The sequence below is a fragment of the Vicia villosa genome, linkage group LG3 (assembly GCF_029867415.1).
Source record: "Vicia villosa cultivar HV-30 ecotype Madison, WI linkage group LG3, Vvil1.0, whole genome shotgun sequence".
NCBI lineage: Eukaryota > Viridiplantae > Streptophyta > Magnoliopsida > Fabales > Fabaceae > Vicia > Vicia villosa.
Window position 1 is genome coordinate 8,224,896 of NC_081182.1, and position 26,401 is coordinate 8,251,296.

At 29.9% G+C, this 26,401-nt stretch overlaps 3 protein-coding genes across 3 annotated transcripts; 1 reads left to right on the plus strand and 2 right to left on the minus strand.

Annotated features, from left to right (window-relative positions):
* Nucleotides 1-10,619: 10,619 nt before the first annotated feature.
* Nucleotides 10,620-11,084, plus strand: LOC131657501 (secreted RxLR effector protein 161-like). Its single transcript, XM_058926891.1, has one exon. It carries the CDS (start codon nt 10,620-10,622, stop codon nt 11,082-11,084), a length of 465 nt encoding a protein of 154 aa, XP_058782874.1.
* A 5,991-nt stretch (nt 11,085-17,075) lies between these two features.
* On the minus strand, nt 17,076-20,450 carry LOC131660215 (transcription initiation factor IIF subunit beta-like). Its single transcript, XM_058929394.1, has 6 exons — nt 20,198-20,450; nt 19,029-19,137; nt 18,029-18,162; nt 17,856-17,930; nt 17,508-17,657; nt 17,076-17,385 (listed from the first exon to the last, which is right to left on the minus strand). The coding sequence occupies exons 1-6, from the start codon at nt 20,420-20,422 to the stop codon at nt 17,266-17,268; spliced, it is 813 nt and encodes a 270-aa protein (XP_058785377.1). The 5' UTR covers nt 20,423-20,450; the 3' UTR covers nt 17,076-17,265.
* Nucleotides 20,451-21,423: 973 nt separating this feature from the next.
* On the minus strand, nt 21,424-25,951 carry LOC131654850 (V-type proton ATPase subunit a2-like). The gene is made up of 18 exons (XM_058924778.1): nt 25,772-25,951; nt 25,619-25,663; nt 25,425-25,544; nt 25,219-25,326; nt 25,037-25,147; nt 24,657-24,830; nt 24,450-24,587; nt 24,224-24,331; nt 23,904-24,011; nt 23,646-23,794; nt 23,328-23,481; nt 23,073-23,233; nt 22,788-22,994; nt 22,518-22,701; nt 22,339-22,422; nt 22,051-22,244; nt 21,899-21,958; nt 21,424-21,817 (listed from the first exon to the last, which is right to left on the minus strand). The coding sequence occupies exons 1-18, from the start codon at nt 25,913-25,915 to the stop codon at nt 21,610-21,612; spliced, it is 2,457 nt and encodes an 818-aa protein (XP_058780761.1). The 5' UTR covers nt 25,916-25,951; the 3' UTR covers nt 21,424-21,609.
* Nucleotides 25,952-26,401: the final 450 nt, after the last annotated feature.

Genomic DNA, 26,401 nt, shown 5'->3' on the forward strand with positions numbered 1-26,401 from the left:
ATATTTGGATCATAAATACCATTTTTTTGTAAATAATAGACTTTTTCCGTATCCAAATATTATTTTTATTTAGGTATCATTTACAAAAATATTTGGATCAACATTAAATTTTCGTATATAAAAATATTTAGATCAATAATAGATTTTTTGAATAAATTTTTCCCGTATACCATTTTTGACTAAAAAATATTTCGATCATAAATACCATTTTAGATCAATATTATTTTTTTTTTGTGAAAGAAAGAAGTGAGAAAATGACGAAAGAGAAAAAAAATAGAGAATGTAGAGAGATTTGATAAGTTTGATAAAATATGAGGGTTGTATTATTTTAATAATAAAATTAAAAACTTTATAGTACAAAGACCAAATAACCACAATTTTAATGTGGTGGCAAAAAATCAAATAAGGGTATTTTTTACTTTTCCATAGCCATTAATTTTCTTATATTATAGATACATTGGTATGTCGGTGGGGGCAGACTTCTGATTAGAGGTCACTTAGGAACCTTTTATTTGGTGCATATGTGCTTCCTCTAAAGTTGTGGTTTTCTCCTAAGAACTCCTTCAAGAGAAGATCGTAACGAGAGAAAGTTTGTTTAGGCGTCAAATCATTCTTGACCAAGATGATGTTTCCTATGGTTGTGGTATAAGCCTATACAGTTTGTTTCTCCTTTCTTTGTTACATGTGATGTGGTGGAAAAAAATTTGTATAAGCTTTTTCTATTATTTGAGAGAGCAAATGTGTTGCCGAAAAATATTTTCTTTCTCTTTGAGTCTTTTACTTCCTTACGGAGTTTGGTGGAGTTATATGCTATTATGATTAGGTATTTGGCAGTGTAGACAATTTGGAAATCTCGATATAACTCCAATTTTCAAATACACCAATAAATGAAGAGGATATGAAAGATAAAATCATTTCGCTTTCTTAGAAATGATATTTCAGTAGATCGTTGATGTACTCATGTATTTTTTCTATCTGGTTCGGGAATCCTTTTTTTAGTCAATAGTAATTCGAGAGTTTTTGACCCAATTTCTCGAGGTTCTGATCTTTTTATGAGGTTTTTTAAAGTTGTTTTTATTTTGATGGTGGTTTTCATTAGTAAGATCTAGCATAAGATAACCATTGTTAATTTTTGGAGTTTTTTTACTCTTGCATTTCTTTCTCTTATTGTTGAGCTTTTGGGCACTCCTTGTGTCTTTTGTTATTTATTTTTCTAATAATTGCTACTTACTTCAGATATATATTATAGATTTATATTATAAACGAATATATTTAAGGATCATCATTTAAGATATTATGAAATGACTTATTTTAATTGGATGTGACAATGTACTGACAGTGTATATCTAATCTTTAAAATTAATATTAAAAAGTTTATTAATGTTTTCCATTAATTTAAGTGACTTTTAAAATTAGTCTAAACTCTAAATGAATCTTTAAGATTTTTAAGTAAAAATAAATTTATTATATTAAAAGATATAAGGGTTAATGAATTTTTTAGTGCTCTAAATATTTCAGATTTTGTTTTTAGTCCCTCTAAATATTTCCTTCAAAGAATGATCTCTCTAAAAATTTTCATCCACACTTTTGATTCCTCCTTCTAACGTTCGTTAATAGAGCTGACGTGGCACTGCCATGTGGCAATGTCGGCATGACAAAGATGCTGACGTGGATGCCACATGGCATTTTGTCCTCATTTATATTTTTTATATAAATTTTATTTATAGCGACAGATATTTCGTCACAAAATTTGACGCTAACATGAACATCATATAAAAACTCAGAATTTGTAGCAAATCCGTAGCTAATTTGTAGCTAATCCATATCTAATTCCTAGCTAAATCAAAGACATCATTCTTATGACCTAGCATTCGTTTTCTTTTCATGATTTTTTGCAAGAAAGATTATCACATTATAAGGGTATCTCTCACAAAAATTTAATTTTTTTGACTTGAGATGAATTAAATATGAATTTTTTTACGAGTCGATTTTCTTTAAAACGGAAACAAGAAAAACGTTAGCATTTGATTGATTTTTAAGCTAATATTTAGCAAGGAATTAGATGATAACACATAAAAATTATCTGCAAAGTCTCATGGCATTTAGAATAAGTCTCGATTTATTTTGATTTTCCGATCAAAACACATATATGTGTTTTGATCAAAAAATCAAAATAAATCAAGACTTATTCAAAATGCAATGAAAAATTGCAGATATTTTATATATGTTTTGATATAACTCCCTGCGAAACATTAGCTTAAAAATCAATCATATGACAACGTTTTCCTTATTTCCGTTTTATATAAAATTGACTTGTAAAATAATTCATATTTAGTTCATCTCAAGTCAAAAAAATTAAGTTTTTGTGAGAGATATCTTTATAATGTGATAAACTTTCTTGCAAAAAAAACATGAAAAAAAAAACGAATTATAGCTCATAAGGATAATGTCTTTGAATTATTTAGGAATAAACTTTTCTCTTAATATCTTTTTTCTTATAATACAAATAAACGTGAGAAAAGACATTCCTCAATCAGAAAGGAGTCTGGGTCAACAGGCTAATCCATGTCTCTCTTGAAAATAGGGATTCAACAGTCCACCCCTGACGGAGTAGGTGGTTATCATTCCCAAGGAAACCCTAACTCATCTCTATTAGGTTAGAGAATAGATCACAACATACTCGGAATATCATATAAAAACAATATTTCTCACCTCACGTGTGTAACGCCTCATACTGCTTTCAGGATTACCGACTGACCCTACAAACTGACACTAGTCTTTTCACCATGATTTGTCCTCACTCACACAATTTTCGGGAAACTGTGGAGTTATTTGTGGAACGCGCTACCGAAAAGAAGATGCATCTTGTTGGTATAGGTAGTATCAATTAATCCTTATAAGTCTTTCTTCAACCATGCAGTCTCTTACCTGCACAGTCTCAGGATCCCTCTCATTCTGATGTGATTTCGACAACCATTCTTCGTCCTCTTCGGCCTCGCGAGTGTCTCATTGTCATGCCTCGTGCACCGACAACCACTCTCCGCCCTCGTTGACTTTGGGTGTTACAACGTGAACTTGCTCCCTTCCTAGCCAGAAACACCATCAAACAGAGTCTCTCGTCGCCATAGACAAACCTTTAACCACCATATTAATACTATGACATCTAATCATCCCTACCAACATAGGAATAACACACAGTCTGTAATTATATTTTTTTTACAAGTACCACTTTAATAAATATTACATTTACTTTATATATTTTATTTTTATAAAATTCATTTTTTTATATTAAAAATAATAAAGATTCACTGCAAACCTTTTTTTCAAAAGTCCAAATTAAATTGATTCAAATATTATATATTTCATTATGATAAAATTTATTTTTACTTAAAAATCTAATTAAGTCCACTTTAGAGTTTAGACCAATTTTGAAAGTTACATACAAGCCACTCAAATTAACCCAAACACTAGTAAACTTTTTAATAATTATAATTTTACTTTACCAAACAGTTCCATCATCACCTAATCCCATTTCCTTTTCCGTTTGTAATGTCTTAATTAAGGGCCCCTATGTTTTCTTCTTCTAAAGAAACAATAACTTAATTACACTCTTATACCTTCATTAACTACTAGTAAAACGTCACTTCAACTTGATTAGGCGTGGCTTAATATTTTTCAAATGGAACTTAATAATAGAAAGTGATAAAGCATGCAGTCAATAACTAATTTACATTATTATCATGTAATAATAATGTTTAACCAAACAAATATATCCAAAAACAGTAAACTTCACGAATATATGTTGGTTTGTTTGAAAAGATTGCATGTCAAACAGTATTGCTAATAAGAAGCTATGATTAAAATGTTGAAAAAGAATGAATAAGAGATAGAAAAAAATCAATACCAAGATGAAATGATTCGAGAAACTAATTATGTCATTTTCATGGTTGCATTGATTATAGTTCCCACTTTGATTTTAGCATGTGCACTTATGGTTTTTGGGTTTTCATATTGGTTTTTCATGTTTAGTCATTTTCAGTATGGGGATTTTTAGTACTTCTGATTGGGATTATTCTCTCTTAACATTATATTATGCATTTATGTGCATGTAGTAAAAAAGTTGTAAGAACAGCTTTTGGACCACTGCATGTAAAGTTAAGCAGCCTCTTGGACTAGTCTTGAATGGTACCCCTCACTAGCAATAGCATATAGCTAGGTATGCCTTTATAATACATGAGTCATCAATCTTAGAATGACCTGCTATCTCTTACTATAAAATTTGAGTAGTCATCAATAGTAGGTCAAAATGATTGAATGAAAACACTATTTTACCAAAGGAATGGTTGACATAATACTACTCCAAGAGGAGTACAAGCTGCTGCAAGACCTTAGTATGAATTTAGACAGAGCAATCGTTGGTGTAGATCTTAGTAAAAAGAAAAATGAGAAAGAGAAGGTGACTAAGATTTTAACAAGTTTAATTTAATATATTATCTAACATTTTCAAAATATTTAATAAAATGTGTATTCGTGAACAAGTTAGCAATATGTAAGAAGAAAGAAAAAATTACAAGGTCATGCGAAAGGTTATGATGAGTGGGTGACAACTCTTAGTGTGTTTGGTGTATTGCCGAAAATTTAACAAGTACATGAAAGGAAAAAAGCGGAAATAGAAATCACATAAGTAGGCCTATTCTATGCCATATTTTTTACCGTTTTTTCTATGAGTTTATTTATATCTCTAGTTCTGGTTTGGCAAAGATTAAGAATTTTGCATGTGTTGGTGTTCTCATTTTCTAGTGGTTCCTATTCTTCTTTTTCTTCTTCCTTGATTGATGAGTATTCTGCTAGTACTCCACACTTGATACGGATTCTCATTGCTTTCAGGGCAGAGTATGAGATAATGTGGTTTGTTGAGTCTTCTGATTCTCCTAAGGTGTTTATGTTGAAGGAAGCAAGAAGTTTTGAAATTAAGTGTTCGTATGGTAGTCCAGCTGATGGAATATCCCTGCATCTGATCATATGTTTGGACATTCCTTTTATCTAATTGGTTTAGATTTTTTGGGTTAAGAGCCACAGTGGTACTATTTCCTCTCTAATCACGTAGAAATGTTTCATGGTTCTTGGGAATAGGATCCTAGTGATGAGATAATGAAGGATTCTAATTTTTGGTTTTAGATGAGTGGTCCTGAAATAAACTTTCATCTTTTCTATTTGGTTGATGACAAGGGAATTAATGGCAATAGAGTGTTTGAAATTTTTGAAGTCTAAGGTTTATCTAGAGTGTAATTCAATCCTCCAACGGGTAGTTCAAAGATACTTCTGGCGTGGTTCTTGTGAATGGCAATCTCTACTCCTTTGACAGAAGTTTCTAGGGAGGTTCCTATGAATTTCAGGTTAAAATAGATTTCTCTTACCAAGTTTAGAAATATTTTTTCTGGAGTTTGAGTGAAAAGTTCCTTGAGTGAGACTTGGTAGATTAATGTTGGACTTGAGAATTCACACACAAGAAGGGGTGAATTGTGTGGTTTGGAAAAACATGGTTTTAAAAACTTTTCGAGATTAAAATTAGAGTTTGAAAATATTTTTCTATATCTAAGCAGCGGAATGTAAAAATAAAGTGTTGAAAGTAAAAGAGTCAAGGGAAGAAGAAAAACACCAAGAGTTATAGAGGTTTGGTCAAAAATAAAAGACTTACTCCTCTCCCAAAGAATTGATCTTGAGAGTTTCTATTAAATACTTGAGAGCTTTTAGTAGGTGAAGCTCACGAACTCCCTTATAAAGGAAATGGTAGTTGTCCTACAACCATGATAATATAAGACGGAAGATATGATCGTTTGCGTCTTCTCTATTAAAACGGTGATACTGATGTGGCCAAGCTTCCTTCCCAACGGTAGATTGAAGCAGTAAGTCTTCTCTCTACAAAATATCATAGCTCAATTTGGTTTAACAGGATAATCAATAATCTCTTGAGATTTTAACAAGTTGATCTTCTAACCTATGCTTTTAAACGTCCCAACCATGAACCTACTGGTAAGTTCATCAATATTGAGAAACTTCATCCTTCAAATTAACAAGGCTTTCCAATAGCCTTAAGGGAAGTTCATCAATATTAACGACCTTCAACCTAAATAAATATCTGAAACTGATCACACAATCCACAACCAAAGTTTTTAACAAGTTTAGCTTCCAACCATATATTTTTAATCCCTAAATGGATTGTGTTCATCCAAGATGCATAAACAACATTCTTGGGAAACTTATACAAAGCTACCCATCTAGAATTACAAAGACACCTCACTCACAAAAGATCTTTCCTCACAAAAGCATTTGGCTATAAGAACTCGTGAGAGAAAGTGAAAATTAAAACTTAGAGAGAGAAAGAGGGGGGTTTAATACAAATTTGATTTTTGGATGAAATGAAACCTCTATTTATAGGCTTGAAATCCTCCAAAAGAGAAAACGACATTAAATTAAAAAAATAATAGTTATTAATCAATTAAGCCAGTCGATTAGATCATTTAAATATAACAACTATGAGTTCTAAAATAGGTAAGAAGTGATATATAGATGTTGTTAATCAATTGAGTGCATTCAAATTTCCTTTTTCCTCAAAAGTGTGCCAATCTAATCGAATTGTATAATTGATTTGATTAATTTAAAAAATATTTTCATGCATTTTGAATGCTCCCATCACTTTCTATGCAACTTCTATATATACTTCTCAAGTTTTGTTCTTTTCAAAACATTTTATAAAAATGTTTTATGTGTGTGTGTGTGTGTGTGAGAGAGAGAGAGAGAGAGAGAGAGAGAGAGAGAGTGTGTGCTTATAGCCATATACTCATACAAAGAAAGAATTTTGCATTTACAAAAGTTTCACTCACTTACTAAATTGGGAGATTAACTCCACTAAGCCTTGTATGATAGATTCTTTTGTATTGACACTGGCTTTGAGATTTATTTTAAGCCTTTTGATGTAATATGCTTGTTTGCCATGTCTAAAACTCTGTTGATGTCTGAAGCTTTATCTGAAATTTTGTCAATCCTTTATCAAACACATGGCTTGCATCTTTAACCGCTTAAGTGCATTGGTTGACTTTCTTGATTGTTGCATCTTTATCATGTTGAATATCATATTTTCTGATCTTTTATAGTTGTTATCATGTTTCATCTTAGTCATGTTAAATATTTGTTATGTTCTTCACAATTGTCATCATGTTTATGTTATCTTTCTTTTCTGACCTTTTTCAGATCTTCGCAGTTGTTATCGTCAAAACAAAAATCTATTACTTGCAAAGCAAGGTTCAACAATTTGACGATAAGGTTTGTGACTTGTTAACATACTTACTTCTAAGAACCACGGTCGATTAACCTTTTTATTTAGTAATGTCATCTTTTCCTTTTCTTTTGGATTGACTAGGCTAAGGAGGCGGGGATGTTTTAGATTTTCCTTGGGTTGTTCATTTGAGGATGCCATGGTGAATTTTATGGCAAAATAGAAAAGATATCTCACATAAAGAAAATAGTGTGAAAGAGTGAGAATGAGATGCAAGAAGAGTTATGATTGGTACCTATTTATAGTGTGACCTTCTGAAGCATTTTAGCGTGTGGAATTAGAGATTTTGATGGGCAAATTCGGTTGTCTAAAAATCAGATCCAAAGTTTCCTTATTTGAGTTTCCTAATCGATTAGATTCTTCTTCGAATCAGTTAGATTTGTCGATCTTTCTATTTTTGACAAGATTTCCATAACTGATGGGATTTGATTGTCTTGGCGCGTAAGATGTGCACGGAATTGATTTGAAAATGTATTTTCCAGAATTTCTTAGTCGATTAGCAAAATGTGTTAATCGATTAAGACATCGTCTTTCATATTTTTAGGTGCTTATTGGGCCTTTTACTGGATTTTATGTACCCCCATTTGTCTTTGTTGGCACCTTTAGCTATGGAATAACACAAATTCTCATTTTATGGGTTAGGAAGAATTTTATTCAACTGAGAAAAAATAATTACAATAAAATAATTATATTAAGGGGTTAATCACATTTTCCTGATCATTTCAACCTTAACATAATTTTACCTCTATTTATCAAGAAATTTCTTGATAAATATTTTTCCCATGAGGGAACATCATACGATGTATCCTTCTCTAAACATCATTGGAAGTGAGAATTGGTAAAATAATAAAATGGATTAGCCCATTACATACGTATTCATTTAACTGATATTTTCATATCATTAATTTGAGGTTACTCTCAAAAATACATTGTTTTGATCACAACGGTTGACATTCGTCATCATTGTTCATCCTCCGGATCAAAGACTTCAAACTCTGTATACTTCTAGAGTATAGTGATACTTTATACAGCTTCTTTTAAATAATCATTTAAACTTCAAGCTACAAAGCATTCCTGCAAAACAATTATGATTTCACCTTTGGTGCCCAAAATATCTTCTTGGGCTCGTGTGCATTAGTCACAAAAGATCTAAGGCATTACCTTTAGATCTTTTCCATTTAAAGAAAAAATATTTCAAGTGTCCAGTTTTCATATATTGGGTGCATTTATATACTGGATACTTCTCTTTTCTGAGATCTTCATTTTCTAGTCTCAAGATTGCATCTTCCTTATTGGGTGCTTTTTGAGCATATTATATCTTCTTTGTTTCAAGATGATTCTTTCAATGTTCTCCCTAAGATTGATGTCTCTTTTCCTCTTATTTGTTCTAATGTTGAAGAAACTTCTTCATATTCTCTGTCGTTCTTTGAACAAGAGGATCCTTCATTTGATGTTGATCGTTCAATGATTGAGTATGTTCTTTTCGAAGGTTTTAACCGGAGTTGTGTGATAGGAGCAAGATGTTGATATTTTCTAGACCAATCAAACCTATCTCAAATAGCAAGAAGAGGTATCTGATCACTTTTTTTGATGATTTCAGTAGAAAAACGTGGATCTTCTTAACAGAAGAATCAAAAGCATTTTATGCTTTCAAACTTTTTAAGATTTATGTTAAAAAGGAAGCAAATTCATTTATCTGAGGCTTGCACATTTACCGCGGGGGAGAGTTTACATCACGCCAATTCACCAATTTTTGTTGTGAAAATGGTATAAGAAAGCAATTAACTGTTGCATATACCTTGCAACATAATGGGATTGTAGAACAAACAATAGAACCATTATAAACATGGTTTCAGAGCATGCTCTCATAGAAGATAATTCCCAAAATCTTCTGGCCTGAAGATGTAAATTGGTCTGTGCATGTCCTGAATTGGAGCCCGACGTTAGTAGTAAGGAATAAGACACCAGAAGAAGCTTAGAGCAGGATCAAGCCTTCAGTTAAGTATTTTTAGAGTTTTTGGATGTATTTCTCATGTTCATGTACCTGATGCTAAAAGATCTAAGATGGATGATAAAAGTTTGTGTTGTGTTTTGTTAGGGGTCAGTGAAGTATCAAAAGCATGTAAGCTTTATGATTCAATTTCACAAAAGATCATAACAACTACGGTTGTTGTTTTTGAAGAAGACCAGGGATGATATTGGGATAAGAAGTGTGAAGAAGCCATCTCTTGTGACTTAAATTGGGATGATAAGGATGTGGAAGTTAATATCGAAGAAGAAAATGAAGTTAGGCATGAATCTGATCATATTTCTGATATAGAAGAAGAGGAAAATGTCTCCTCTAATTCTATAGAAAAAGATAATAACACTTCTAATTCTAAGGAATGAAGGTGTAGAAGACCACCACTTTGGATGGAAGACTATGAAAGTGGAAAAGGAATTTCAAAAGGAAATGTTATGTTAATTTTGCTATGTTTGCAATTGGTGATGGTGATCCTGCTCACTTTGATGGTGTTGTTAAAATTGAAGAATAGAGGAAATCCATGGATGTGGAGATGAAGACAATAAAAAGAAATGGCACATGGGAATTGATGGAATTACCTAAAGAAGCAAAGAAAGTTGGAGTGAAATGGGTTTACAAGACAAAATTTAAAGAGAACGGAGAAGTGAACAAGTACAAAGCAAGGCTAGTAATGAAGGGGTATGCCCAAGAGTATGGGGTAGACTATATAGAAGTATTTGAATCGGTGGCTTACATGGAGACAATTCGTTTGGTGGTAGCATTCGCAGCTCGAAAAGGATGGACAATCTATCAACTGCATGTAAAGTCGGAAATTTTGCATGGAGAGTTGAATGAAACAATGTATGTGGACCGTCCTTGTGGTTATGTACAAAAAGGTAATGAGCATAAAGTCTATAAAATTAAAAATATTCTTTATGGGCTTAAGCAAGCACCATGTGCTTAGTACAATCGTGTAAAATCATATTTTCTAAAGGAAAGTTTTGAGAAGTGTGACTGCGAACATACCTTGTTTTGAAGACAAAAAAAAAGGTATAGTATTAATTGTTTGTATGTTGATGATCTCATTTTTACCGGAAATGACGAGCTAAAGTTACTAAAATTTAAAAGCTCTATGAAGCGTGAATTTGACATGGCAGCTTTTGGTAAAATAGATGCTTTCTTAGTCTTGAAGTGATGCCACGATCAGATGGAATTTTCTTATGTCAGAAGAAGTATGCATTAGAGATGTTGAAATAGTTTGGACTGGATAGAAATAACTCAATGTACAATCTAATTGTTCCTGGTGTTAAACTCACAAAATATGAGTCTAGTGTAAAGGTTGACAAGACATACTATAGAAAAATTATAGGAAACCTTATGTATCTAACATTTACTCGACCCGATATGATGTTTGTGGTGAATCTAATTAGTAGGTATATGGAGAATCCTACTGAACTACATTTACAAATGGCCAAAAGGGTGTTAAGATATTTAAGAGGAACAGTTGAGTTTGGAATCTTTTACATTAAGGAAGGAAACAATGAGCTTGTGACTTACATTGACAACGATTATGTAGAGGACTTGGATGATAAGAAAAGTACTTCGGGTTATATTTTCTTGTTGAGTTCATGTGTTGTTTCTTGGCCATCGAGAAAACAACCAATGGCGAGTCTATCATACACAAAAGCAAAGTTTATAGGTGCAATTTCATGTGCATGTCAAGTCATATGGGTGAAAAAAGTGTAAAAATCAGAGCAAAGCCATTATGATTCATGGTGATATTAGTTATGCTATTAAGCTTTCGAAGAATCCAATAATGAATGGTTGTTGTAAGCATATTGATGTTCATTTTTCATTTCCTTTGGAATCTGACAAAGGCTGAAACTGTTGAGCTGATACACTGTAGCACACAAGAACAATTGACAAATATCATGACAAAATCACTCAAGATGAATGTTTTCCTAAAGCCAAGATGAATGTTTTCCTAAAGCTAGGATGATCTCTAAGAGTTTGTTCAAAGAGTGATATAAACTGATTGCATATAGCATTCAGTTTAAAGGATGATTTATTAGTCAGTTTTAAGATTTCTATGTCTTTTAAGAGTATTTATTTCTTTTAAATTAGTCTAGCATATTATTAGAAAGTGCTGGTAGTGGGGTGAAAACATGACTAGTTTTTATTTCAATTTCTCATCTATGTAAGGCTATATATGAGCCAAATTATTTATTTCAATACATAAAAAAAATTATCCCTGTCAATTTCCTTATACTTTCACATACGTGTTTTGGTTCCTAACAAAGGTGAATTAGATATTATCTAATTATCTAATAGAACAAGAGATCATTTGTCAATTTTTAAAATTCAATTAGGTTCCTAATGTTGTATAAGCACAACCAAAACTGTTGTTTTCTTATATGTGTCCCTCTCTTGGATTATCAAGCATGCTTCCTTTGAAATCCATGTTCATGGGAGCGACAAAGTCCTAATAAATTTTTCATTTTCCTTAAAATGTCTCTGATGGTGGTAGAAGGGTCCCAATATGGGACATCCAACCCCCCAACACCCACTATACAATGCAAAGTCTATTTGAAGTTGAAGTTGATATATTTTTTTTCTTTACATTATTGAGAAGATGGTAATGGGGAATCTTAATTTGAGGGTGAAAAGGATGCCTAAAAATCTTCTAAAAAGAAGACAAAGAAGATTCCTAGTTGAACATCACGATAGAAGACGTATGGTGTGGTGTGACCTCAATGGCTATCGCCATCTCTTTATTCTTCCAAGTGTTCTCATTCAAAACTCCACTTGATGTACTCTTGATTTAGTTATATATGCATTCCACATAAGGCAAAACCTCATGCAAGTTTACTTACTAATTAATTAGCCTCTAGTTTTTAATACTGATATGATATTGTCAAGTATTGAATAATTAGATATCAATCATATTTCATACAATGCGATACACTCTAACGCCTTGCACGCTCAAGACATTGACATATATCAGTTTTACAGAAGCTCTTATCTATATCATTTTAAAGTTTAAATTGGATCTAATTTAACTCTCCTAAGATCAAACTTTAAGATAAAGACTATCTTCATTATAGTTTTTTGGTGTTGATTGAAAATATATTTGTTAAAATAATTTAATATAGTTTTGTAAAGAATATTTTTTAGTTTTGTAAAGAAAGAAGTTTGTCTAAAATTATTTAATAGATTCTAGTTCTTCGTTACAAAATGTTTTTTTTTTAAATTAAATTTGTTTTTGACTTTTTTATTTTCTCTTGTATTCTTGTGTCTAAATGTTGTGAGCGATAGTTAAATATTTATTTTCAAGAGAAAGTCAGTCAGCCAAATAATTTTGAAAAAAATTTGAAACGCTATATTTAAAAAAACTAGTATATAACCCGCGCGATGCGCGGTTTGTCTATAATATGTTATTGTTTTTGTATATAATATTTTAAAATTTAAAATATTATTATTATATTTATTATTATGACTATAAAATCTATAAAAAATCATAAATCAATGTCACACATTTATATACCATTAATTATAATTATAATAATATAAATAAATAATTAATTGATTTAATTGTTATTTAAAATTTGTATTAAGATAATAATTGACTGAATAAATAAAAATAAATGATAGGAGTTTTTTTTTATCAAAAATGATAGGAGTTATAAAATAGAAAAAAAAAACAGTTGAAAAATTTAACAGTTATATTTATATATTTACTTAATCAATGAAATTTCTAAATTATTAACTTTTGATATTGTATTGTATTTACTCTAATTTTGCAACCTTTCATTATCTTCCTCCTGGCTATTAATTTTTTTTATATTTTCATAAATTTTAGATTATTCGTTAATTTTATTTATTGATATTCATTTCATTATTATTACTATAAAATATTTTATAAAGATATTTTTTTATTATTAAAAATTTTAAAGTAATGAGGGGTCAATTCTACCGTTTTATATTAATGTATATAATGTAAGGATCATTTGTCATTCTAATACTTTAGTTTATAAAATAAATTAATCAATAATTGAAAAACTGAGACCTTGAATACGTAATATTTTTTGTTTTTTTGTCCATGCTTTGTGAGGTTACTCTTCAAATTCTAAAATATATGTGTGAGAAAGAAAGTGAGAGGAGTTTAACTATTTAAGGAAGAAATGGGGACAGATTTATCAATTTCAGAATAATAAAATGATATTATAATAGACCGTTTCATAAAACTCTTAATTTTGTAAACATTAATTTTTGCAATAATTATAAATAATATAATTAAAAATTTGTAAACGATTTTTGTTCTAAAAATAAATTGTAATTAAAATACAATATAACGATGATAACATTAAAAACTAATAATAAAAATTTATGTAAATAAATTATTAATTGTTATTGAAACACATTTTTCAAAAAACTACATTGAGTGAGAATAAAATTATATGTTAAAATATATAAATTTAAAATTACTTCATTTTTCAAAAATATTTGTAAAACGCTTATTAAAAACTTTATTGATAGTAACCAAAAAGAATATTATTTGTAAATTTTAAGAATAAAATAATATAATAACAATGTAAATAAAATTAAAATTTATAATAAGAAATTAATTAATTATTAGATCAAAATCTACCTTTTTAACTTTTTATTTTATTTTATCACTTTAAAATTTAAATTCTTTAATTTGTTTAATAATAATATCTATATTTAAATGTAATCATCTTTATTGACTAGATTCTCTCTTATCTAGAAAAAATTTTATTTTCAATTAAGATGAATTTTTTAAATTAAATCATTTAAAATTTACAAACTCATAAAAATAACTTGATTCTTCTTCAAATTAATAAAATTGAAACTCACAAAGAAAAACTCATCATAATATATTATTGTTATAATTATTTATAATACAATTACAACAATATATATATATATATATATATATATATATATATATATATATATATATATATATATATATATATATATATATTATTATAATACAATTATTTATAATTATTGTAACAATGTGAATCCGCCTTCTTCTTCACACTCGTATAAAAATAGTTATATTCAAATTAACCAATATATAGAAGAGAAATCTATGAAAATAGATAACAAAATAATATAAGAAAATTATTACAAAAAATATAGCTACAATATGTAGGTAATGGATATAATATAGTAAGTAAAGCCATAAACCTGCAACATAAATTAAAAAAAATATTTAAAATATATGTCAAAAATTAGAAAATAAAATAAAAATATCAATACAAAATAAATAAAAAAATAGATTACTTATTTGCATTGTTTGGGTAGAAAAACAAAGATCTACCACATAAAATTTAAAAGTGTAGTTGAAATATAGACAATAATTAATATAATAGAAGTTGAGTTACATATCATATAAATAAATAATAGTTAGATCATAGAATAAGAAAAGAAATGAAAGTATCAATACAAAATCAAAAAATGAATGATGAAAAGGATTATATATAAAACTTATCTACAAATTATGTATTTATATACACAACAACAATGATTATTAAAAGCAGAATAAATCTTATTAAAAATTGTAACATACAATTTTAATAATTAAAATTTGTCATTAATTAGTATTATGGAGAGTTATGGAATATGAAAAGAAAAATATTTAAAGGTTAGAAAATAATGATTATTATTAATATAAATTGATGTTTTTTAAAATGTTTGTAATTTAACTAAAATATATTTATTTTTTATATTAATTGTATATTTATTAATATTGATTTTTATATTATTTTAATTGTATATTTATAAATATTTCATTGAAATAGAATAAAATATAGTGAAATTTTATTTTATTTAAGGATACAGGTTTTTAGTGGGTGATGAAGTAGTTATGGAATAGAAAAAGTTGAAGAAATATCTCAATTTAAATATAATATAATATAATAGGAAAAGTTGAAGAAAGTATTATTATTATTATTTTTAGTTGATCAATTTAAAAAATTATTTGATATATAAAAATAATAATATTGTTAATAATAATTTTTTCTACTATTATATTATTAATTAGAATTTTATATTATTCATGAAACATATAAATATTATATTATTATTATTATTTGATCAATTTAAAAAAATTATTTTAGTATAGAAAAACAAAAATCATGTTAATAATATTGTTTTATACTATTATATTATTAATTAAAATTTTATATTATTCATGAAGCGTATAAATTTTATATAATACATAAGATAAAGGATTATAAATAGGGTTGATGTTAGAGTAGTTAATAGTATGACATGTGTCTAGGGTTGGTATGACAACCTTAGATTTATATTAAGTAGATGTATTTCAAATCGGTTGTTGTTGAAAAAGCTGAGAAAGAAGATGATTTTGTTTTAAAAAATGACTCTTTTAATTTTTAATCTATTATGAAACTAATGAAGAAAAAATGTTTTTAAATGTGTTAGATGATCCACACATAAAGAGTGTAAACATGACATTTGGATTATAGTTAACTAATGAAGGAAATGGAATTAAGTAGTTAAAAAAAAGGTTGAAATTTCAAATTATGATTCGAATCATGACTCGGGTGATGTGATTCGAATCAATGAATTGAGTTACGTTTCACAAACTTTAATAAAATTTGAAGAAGTGTTGTTTGTATCGATTTATGTGGTTGTGAATTGAATCACTAAATCTAAAATAAAATAAAATTTGAAATTTTTCATTTAATTCGAAGTATGAAGTTTTGTGAATCAAATCACATTACCAGAATAAAAATATTTTACAAAAATCTACTCATAGTTCTATTTAGATAGAACCATAAATCAAATCACATATCTCGAGTTCAATTTTTGGAAGGAAAAAAAAAAGCCATGATTTGAATCGTGCTCAACAAAAGTACCCATAACACATGATTCAAAACATTTTATGATTCTAATCATGCTGAACAAAAATACTTGATTCAGATCATACATTTTCTTGAGTTGAGTCATTTACATTGACTTTGGTCAAAGGATTTTTATTTTGATAGAAGGTCAAAGGAATATTTTATGCATGCAATGCAATAGCAATTTTAAAAGAGGTGCTAGTGCAAATTTATTGTTGTGTCTGACTCAATTGCAATACAAACATAATAGACAAACAATAACAATAAAACATCCTGATTGCACATGGTTATCCTATGAGCGGCTTTGGCTAATATGCATAAGAATTTTACTTATGCAGCCTACATAAACCTTTGGATCATGTTTTTAATCCAGTATTGAGTGGTGAGTATTGAGTAATAACAATTGATGTCTAGAATTTGATCCAATAATCCAAGGATCCATAATAATCTATGTATGGTGCATAGATTTTTATCTATGCACGATAACTGCACCCGTGAGTTAAAATGAAAGTTGAAAAGTAGAATAGGATAGATTCACTTAGATAAGTTTATTTTCGCCTAACAAATTTTGGTTATTTTAATTAGTTCGAGGGGAAAGCTAAATTTACTTGATGACCTAAGGTCAATTCGTTTAACAAACATCACAGTACTTAACAAATTCCGACTTACAAATCTCTTGTATGAATCGAAGATCATTTGTTCATCAGTTGAAGATATTTCTTAATGTGACTAAACAATAAGAAAATGAATTTGAACAGACACTTGCTGTAATGTAACCCAGAGAAAGAATAGTAGCCTCCAAAAACAAAGACAGTACACTAGTTACTCTACACTTTACACAAAATTATCTGAAAAGCTCTATGGAGCCGACATATATTCATTGCATGTTTGATATTATGGTGGGCAGCACCCTGATTTTACAAAAACTATACCCCAAATTTTTGCAGTATTATGTTAGCTCATCATGATTCAACCAAACACACCGGAAATCAAATATGCAAAGTTAGATAGTTATAATGTAAAGAACAAAGCACTTATTCAGCATTTGTTTCTTCAACCGATTTCTTGTATTCAGGCTTCAGCTCGTAAGTTCCTTGGTTGGCACCTCTTTTGTTGTATACACACAGCTCATTCAAGATCTCTTTCAAGAATTGCTGCAACAGAAACATCAGGTTACTAACTTAAGCCTTAAATGCCAGAGCTCTATGAGAAACCAAAATCAGATTCAGCCAGGTACCAATGCCGCACTAAAACAAAAGGGCAGAAAAAAAAATACCGCGGGTTGATCAGTTTCTTGGACAAGTTGCTTCAAGGCCCAGTTAGGCTGTCTTTCAAATAGTTTGAACATAATATCCTCCAGCTCTCCCCGGTCTCTTCTTGTTCTCTTTGTATCAGTTTGTTTGACTGGTTGTGTCCTCTTTTTATCCTACAAGAGTTTCATAAGAATAAGAAAAAGCTCCGTAGAATTAGCACGCACACATTTGCAGAAATAAACCTTCTCGAAGGAGCAATTCCAATTAATTATTTTTCTGATTTGCATCAATTTCGTCGGCGTTTCAGTGTTTTAGAGTTGTGATATGAATTTCAAATTTTCAACATTACAACCCATATGCAAAATAAGTACCTTAAAATTGGTTGAAACTAAGCCAACCATTCCAGGCATTGGCCTCATGTGGACTCCACGAATATCCTCAATAACCTTGCAGTTGAATCAAGGGAACCAAAGAATCAATTATTTTATCAAACATATAAAAATAAGAATTAAGTGATAATTCATTGATAAACATGAAATACTACCTGTACTTGTCGATTTTTAATCATAGATTTCTTTGTCCTCTCCCGGCACAATTTTCCATAATCATCAATGTTTTCATGGCGTGGTTTCATATCAAACTTATGCTCTACTTTCCCTTCCATTGAAACCTTGTCACCTAAAATAAAGGTAAAACTGTTACCTAACTCAAGGAAGCCAAACTTTATTGTGACAACAAAAAGAAAAATAAGGTTTTAATTTAAAATATAAACCACTACTCACAGTATCAGGAACTCCGAAAAAAAATAACAGATCATTGGTTGGGCACTTATGATTACTAACATGAAATAATGGTTGAAATTCAACTAGTTTAATAACCACTGACTCAGCATAATCACCAATAACACAATAGTTGAACCATGGCTATTTGGAACTTACGAAAAGTAACAAATCGAAATAAGATTCACATATATCATAACTTACGATACATGTGAGTCTTATCTTGATTTGATAATTAATAGAATTCAACCGATACCAATCTCTCCTGTGAATCTATTTGGACATGAATCTGATTTTGAATTCAGATTCTTTATGACGAATTGCAATTAACTATGAAGAAACCCAACCTGATGCACTCTAATGAACCCCAACTACTTTGTGTAACCAACCACTTTTCTTTAATTATTTAAAAGTTGACTTTCTTGAATTATTTTGAGGTTCAATATGATAGACGCGTGTATATTATAATTTAGTTGTCACAAGATTCAATTCATGAATCAATAAAAAGGTCTTTAGATTCACGATTTGAATCTAGATTTGATAACCATGATTTGAACCATAATCCTGACGGCAATGTCACAAGTTTTATTTTACATGTCACCATGGTTAAACCAAATATTAAAAAATAAACATCATATCATCTACATGATGCTAGACATCTAACGTGTGTCCACTATAAACTTGCTCGAATTTTGAAATTGCAATTGATAAGTAGGAACTACAACAGTGACAACTGAAAAATTGGGCAGAGAATGCACTTCTCACCTTCACTTGTCTCAGAGAAGATGCACATAGGAACGAAGTCTTTAAACATATTCAAAGAATAAGCTTTCGCCATATTCACAGAATCAGTGCCAGACATCTCCATTGTAAACTGACATGATAATGAAGAGTTATAAATCAGTGATTGTCTCAAAGCAACACAAGCAAAAAATATCCAATCAAAAGGTGATGAATCTAGAAACTAAATCTTTGTTCCTCTTGCGCAGTTAATAAATATGAATGTCATAATAGTATGTAACATCTATAATAACTAGTAAGTAATCCTTGAAATATGGAAATGATTGGATTTAGAACCTAGTAATCAATCCTGGATAACGGCAGACGGTGACTGACCCCAAAATTGTAAAGCATGGTCAACATTCGAATCAAGGGCAACATGAGATTTTACATGGGCTTAAAAAAGTTCATGGCTATCATATCGAGATTCAAACAATTAATCAGAAAACTACTTTTAAAAAGATGATTCAAACAAACAAGTGACATATGCAAAAAAAAAAAATATCGGTTGATATATTATAAGCAAATTTCAAAATAATTCATATTAGTTGCCAACTATATGAAGTGGACAAGAGGCTGGATGCCCAAAAGCTCAGGGGGAAGTTACGATTCATGCTATTCATCAGAATGAAGATTTATTTTGCGGTTCTTAACAGAAATAGATATGCATGTACAAATTACAATGATTCATATTGATTGTGATATGCACGATTATCTAGGTGCCACGACTTCTCTGTAATTTTCTGTGACTTAAGCTGCTATAGCAGTCACCACGACATAAAGTGTAATCCAAATTAGTGACCGAAGGCTCCAATGATCAGTAACAAATTACAATAATAAAAAAACTAATATTACATAATAATATTATAGAATTACATGGATAAGAACAACAAATTCAAGTAACCTACTAAACAAAAACACACAACTCAAATCAAAAGCAATCACACTGTATTTAATAGCCTTTAAGATCAAACTCCGATTCCTAAAAATTCAATTCCTAAAATTAGGTGTTCCAATCTAAGCACACTAATCCAAAATTACAATTGCATAGGGTTTCAACAAAGGTAAAGAGAAAATTATCCACAACAATCAAACCAAATAGTTAGGGTTAAAATCGTCATAACGAAGTGAAAAAAGCGATGAAAAAGAAGAACCTGAAGATGAGCAGGATCGTCTTCAGGAAGCAACGGATCAATAGAGAAAACGACTTTAGAAAGCGGTTGAGAAGGAGGATGATTCTGCCATGACTTAGCAACAGCCACCGGACACTTCATCAACCACACGGATCTCTCCGCCTTTGAAGTCTCCAGAGTTGAACCGCTACTTCCGGCGTAACCGTTTTCTTCTTCCATCTTTATTCTCTCTTTCTCTTCCTTCATCGATGGTTGTTGTCTCCCACACGGTTTTCTTTGCTTCTTCTTCTTCTGGTCAATTTTATTTGACTTCGATTTGTTGAAACTAAAATGGGCTTTGGGCTTGGGCCAATAATAATACTCATTGCTATCCGCATTAGTGTTATTTTAATACACCCCTCTAATAAGTATGTTTTATGATATTTTTTGAAAATTGAATAATGAGTGGTTTATTATTTGGAATTATATACGTCTCGAGAATTAATTTTATTAAATTTTAAAATCTAAATTAATTAAATTTAAAGGATGTCAATTAAGTTAGATATTTTTTCAAAATTTAAACTGTAATTTTAATTTTATGAAAATTCCTGTACTATATAAATTTACTATAATGTCTTAAAAAAATATTATTATATGAAAAATTTTCATTTCATTTTAAGGTGTCTTCACATAAAATTTCTCAGACGTAACTTCTCTAAATTTCATTTTCTTCTATTTATTTCTTCCTCCTTTATGTGATTATTATTTTTCTTTTAATTTTATATATATTATTATTTGATTCCCTTTTTTTTTTAATGTATTGCTTCCCCTAAATCCTAAAACGGTGTGTTTTAACTTTTCCCTAAAATTTTGTTGCTTTCCCTAAAATTCTATCCTAAAAATAGATAAAGTAATAGTTAAAATTGTCAGAAACTTATGTCCAATATAGAAGACTCGCAATTTATTTATTAATCGTAGAATTAATTTTGTATTTAGTTAAGACATTTCAAAATTATTGGTTGTAGAACATGGTTAGAGCATGTCTCAATTAAGCTAAACAGAAATGATGTAATTCCTTTGTTTCTATCATCTAATGAAGTTGTTTGCTGTAAAAATAAAGACACAATTGAAAAATTAGAAAATTTAGAACTCTTTATGCTATTTCTTCATACTAGTTATGTGAAGACCATGAAATGATAACCTTTTATTCCATTTCTCACTCTAAATTCTCTCTCCCCTAACTAACTTATACTAATGGACAACAAACATGAAATACAATACTCTATTGTTATTTATGAGCTATTGTTTGAATGGAAAGTTGATGTACAAAATATACATGTTATACATAGCTACAACGGGGTGACATGTAGGAACACTTATCATTATATACACTATATAAGTTCTTGAAGTAAATGAGATATTTTCATCTTTAAACATCACCTAGTATTTAGCAACTACAGTCCATCCTCATCGCCAAGGGTTGCAAATGCAAATGGTAAGAACTTGTAACCATCTCCTTCATAAAATTTGTTCTGGAACTCTACCCAATGAAGTCTTAAAGCATGCAAGAAAGCACTTAAACTTTCCATTACCAACAAGACTCCAACTGTCGCACTTATAAAAACGATAATGCCAACAATGAGCACAATCGTATTGTTATACCTGCATCAATCACACAAATACATCAAATAAATTACACTGAGCTTCTAAAAACTTGAGACGGTCCTGATTACTAGCACTTACCCGAGAGCCAGAAGTAAAACTTTGTCATAGAAAACGCTTGACAACTCGGAATGAGCTAGACTAAACAAGACCAAAAACCAAAAGAAAGTTAAAATGATGGCTTATGATATGAAGTATTCACATAGTGGCATCAGAAACTTTCAACTACTTACCTGAGGGCCCATAACCGAAGATATGAAGCAGTATTGGACACAGCTCCAAGCACAAATTCTATTGTATGTATAAGTTGGTGCACAAAAATCTCACTGAAATCAAAATCATCATTGTCACGATGAACACCATCTGACTGTGATTCAAGAGGATCATCCCCGGCAAAGAGCAAAGAGTAAGATTGACCTTTATGCCTCTGAAAAAGCATGATAATAAAAATTACAAATTAGTTTCAATAACAACCAATAAAAACTAAAAAAAGATTAACAATAGTTATAGCATATATATACTTCTCTATGTTGTTTCTTTAGGAGAAAAGGCTTTGGCAATAACATCCATGGTACAGCAACAAGTGCCAAAAGTAGTAATATAACCTAACAACAGTTAAATAATAGACAGTTTATATGTGACATATTTTTACTATAGAAAATTGTGTATCCACTTCTAAATGAAATATGAAATTTCTTACTTGAAGAAACTTTTGGCCAGTAAAGAGTTGGTTTTCACCCAAATCATCTGTTGGACTTAGGAACATGTATATCATGACATGATAGAGGTCAGCCTGTGATCCAGTGCACCATTTTACAATTATGAGGAGTGAAAGGTATCCAAATAGGCTATTCAAGAATATCATCTGCGGAACAAATTGGTGCCTGAAGCAACAAAGACAAACCAAACAAGACGTATTTATATTTGAGAGACGAATCGAAGCGAAAAGGGCTAAACAAGACTAAATTACCATATGTTTATATTGTTTTCAAAATATTTTGCATTATAGTAACTCAATATGATTCCGAGATTCATCTGAGATACTCCAAGTAGAATTGACATCTTCATTTTCAGAGAGTTAAGAAATGGAAGTTCGCTACGAGTGCCATGCCATTTAGGATCCACACCAAATGGATATGTGTCACGCATTTTTATCAAACCTATTGTAGTAGCATCCCTGAAAAAGTAATATTAAACATGACTATAATCATTATAAGAGAACATTGATATGTCAAATAAATTTAGTTACAACCACCTGCATGAAGAATCGCGACATCCATAGGCCGTTGGTCCGAATAGTTCAAAAGGAATAGAGAAGAACTCATTGTATATAAATCCGGTGTAAATTGAGAAGAGAGACATCAACAAAATAATATATCTTCCACCAAAAACCATTTCTAATATGTCTCCAAGTTTCTACAAATTAACAATATCAAATAAATTTGAGGTTGATACAACAAACAAGGAAATGTTTAGAGTGAATAGAGAACATAGTGATTGAATGAAGTACCTGAGAAGAAAATTTTTTCTCATTTATTATGAAATACAATGTTGCTAGTAGTAAGCATATGCCATGACCCCAATCGCCAAACATTACAGCAAAAAGGAACGGAAATGTAATGATCGTGTATACACCGGGATTTGCTTCTTGATATTTGGCAATTCTATCAAACAATTATCAACAACTTGTTTACATTAAAATATAAATAAATACTACCGGCAGGATTGAATCATGAACTAATATCTTACACTCAACTCAACTATGTCATTTTAATTATCCAGATAAAATAGGAGTATGTATGAACGAATTAAATGTTGTGTAACTTACCCATATGCATCTACAATTTCTTGAAAAGAAGCAGTAAATTTATTTGTGCAAAAATATGTGGGAGGTAACTCCTTTGTTTGTAAAACTTGAAATATTGCCCCAACTTGAGAGCTACAGTCTGTAGTTGCCTGCAACAATACTTTCTGAATCTGCATGTTGAATTTAAATCAGTTGGCTAAGTTAGCTAAGACAAGTTACAATTCATATAGGTTTATGAATATCTTATTAAATATTAAACTTGTAGGTTTAAAAGCAAACCTGACTTGTTGCAGAAAGAGGACACCATCCTTCTGCAAGGAGACATTTCTTTGTCACATTAATGCTTAGCATATTTAGAATGTGATAGATGGATTTTTCCTTCTTCAACTATTGATGAAATTTTATGAAAGAAAATGTTAGCTTTAAAATGATTTTTTCACATAAGAAAGCAAAATTGAAAAAGAGAAACATATATTGTATAGACTATTCCTGGTTGTAGTGAGTGGGGGAGATTAGACAGGAAAAAATACTCTATCTCCATCTATTCGTTTCTTAAACTAGTAAAAAATACTAATTGAAATTGAAATTATCAAACATACCAAAAGGTTCCATTGCTCAAATTCATATCCAACTGTCTGCAACAAATTGCTTCGATGAAGTAAACCCATATCTATAGTTGTCTTTAATTCTGCAAGTTTTCCTGACACCTAAGTTCACAATGGAAAATTATTAAATTTAGAAAAAATATTATTTAGAAAACTCTTTCATCTAAGGTAAATATTATTTAGAAAAAAATTTCATGATGCAACAATCTATTGTGTTTACCTCTGTCATCGTTTGAAATTGTTTACCCAAATCATCCGAAAAAGGATAACGATTTGCTCCAAAAGCATCACAAATTTTGGTAATTTTACTTTTTATTCTCTCTCCAGAATAGAATATAACAAACACATTTTTATGAACCTATAAAAAGATAAGTTAAAATGAATAAAAATAGTTAAGATTTTAATTTTAGAGTTTATAATAAGTAACCTTCTCTCCTGACAAAGGATCCACAATATAATCTTCAACCATAGCTTGTCTCAGAAACACATTTCCTCTTGTAGCACGAAATAAAATCCGTTCAAACGGAATCGATTTTTCCCTATTAACAAGACCACATATAAACCCGAGTTTAATCTGATTTACCAGATATGTTGTTGTCTCCTACAAAACAAAACAAAAATCTTAACTTCGTCAATAAGAAACATGGAGAAAACTTTGTGAATATAAACTTTCAAGACCGTCTTAAGTTTTTGAAGGCCATGTGTATGATATTTACGATTTGACTATGACAAATTTTGTGTCATGTGCGTTAACTCGTTGCACACCCTTAAAGATGATCCTGAAAACTATAAACTTAGATATTATACTTGTTCAATTAATAATGGACTGTCAATAGTCCCTTCGACAATTGGTTGAACTCCAAGTTCTCTTTGGCGAACTACAGCGCCATTTTGCGCGGAAGGAAAAAACTCTCCAACCTGAAATGATAAAACAATTAAAGCATTACAAATTTAAATATGATCCCAATGGTGAACATTAAAAATGTTACCTTCTCTAGAACAAGCTTATACTCTATAAGCTCATTATAAGCATGTTGCAACTTTTCATTATTTGCATTAATCTCAAGTAGATCGGCTTCAAGTTCCGCCAGTTTAACCTATAAACAATATAGACGGAGAAAAGTTTTTTCACATGATAAAGAATTTTTTTATTACCTTAAGAAAAAATAATAACAATTTTAAAACACTTCACAACCTCTAATTTTTCTAGATCCGCATCAGCTGGTGTTGATAGAGTTGAGGGAGATATACCGGCCTTTGTCATTTGTTCCTTAAATAATCGCATTGTACGCGTCATTTCTCCGCATCTTTTAACCTAATGGTTATAATGTTTAGCTTTTTACAATCTAATATAGTAAAATCAATTCTATAAAATGCAACAAAAGGTACCTGAGAAGCATAAGTTCGTTGGAATGGGCTTTTATCTTCATTAAGCTGAAGAAATCGATTATTTAAACAAGATTTATCTATAAGATTAATACATACGTATGGAGAAAAACACAACATAATTGAAAAATATGATCGTAGAAGTCGAGATCATACATCTTTGAATTGAAAAAGACCAAGATCGCCAAGGTACGAGATGGTTCGATGAGCTGATTCAATTGGAATGATCAATTGAGCAAGTTGCATAGGCTCAGAACGTAGCATATCCATTGTGGAAGAAGAATAATGTTCATTTTCCATCTATATTTTCTCAAGGTGCAAAAACACATAATTCATGAATGAGTGAAGAATTCATGGCGTGAATATATGCTATGCATCAAATTAATTATTGATGTTACTTTAATTTTGCGATATAATATGCTTCTTTTACGGAAAAATGCTCATGCACACATTTTTTTTATTAATAATAACAATAATAAAGTTTTTTTTTTAATTTCATTACTAATAATAACAATTGTAACTCAACATTATAATAATTATCATGTACTAATTTCCTAAGTTTAAATACCTTAAACGCAAAAAATACACATAACCATAAATATATAATCAAGAGTTTAGTATGTTAACCATGCAATCTTATCTTCTTGGAAGATTGGATGTCGCTGGAAAATAAGAGAATTTCTTTAGCCACCTCCTAACCTTCTTGCCCACCCCTAGTGAATTTACCACTCTACCCCTTGTTTCGGAAGTTCATTTCCGAAACGGTACTTTTTTTTGCAAAAAAGG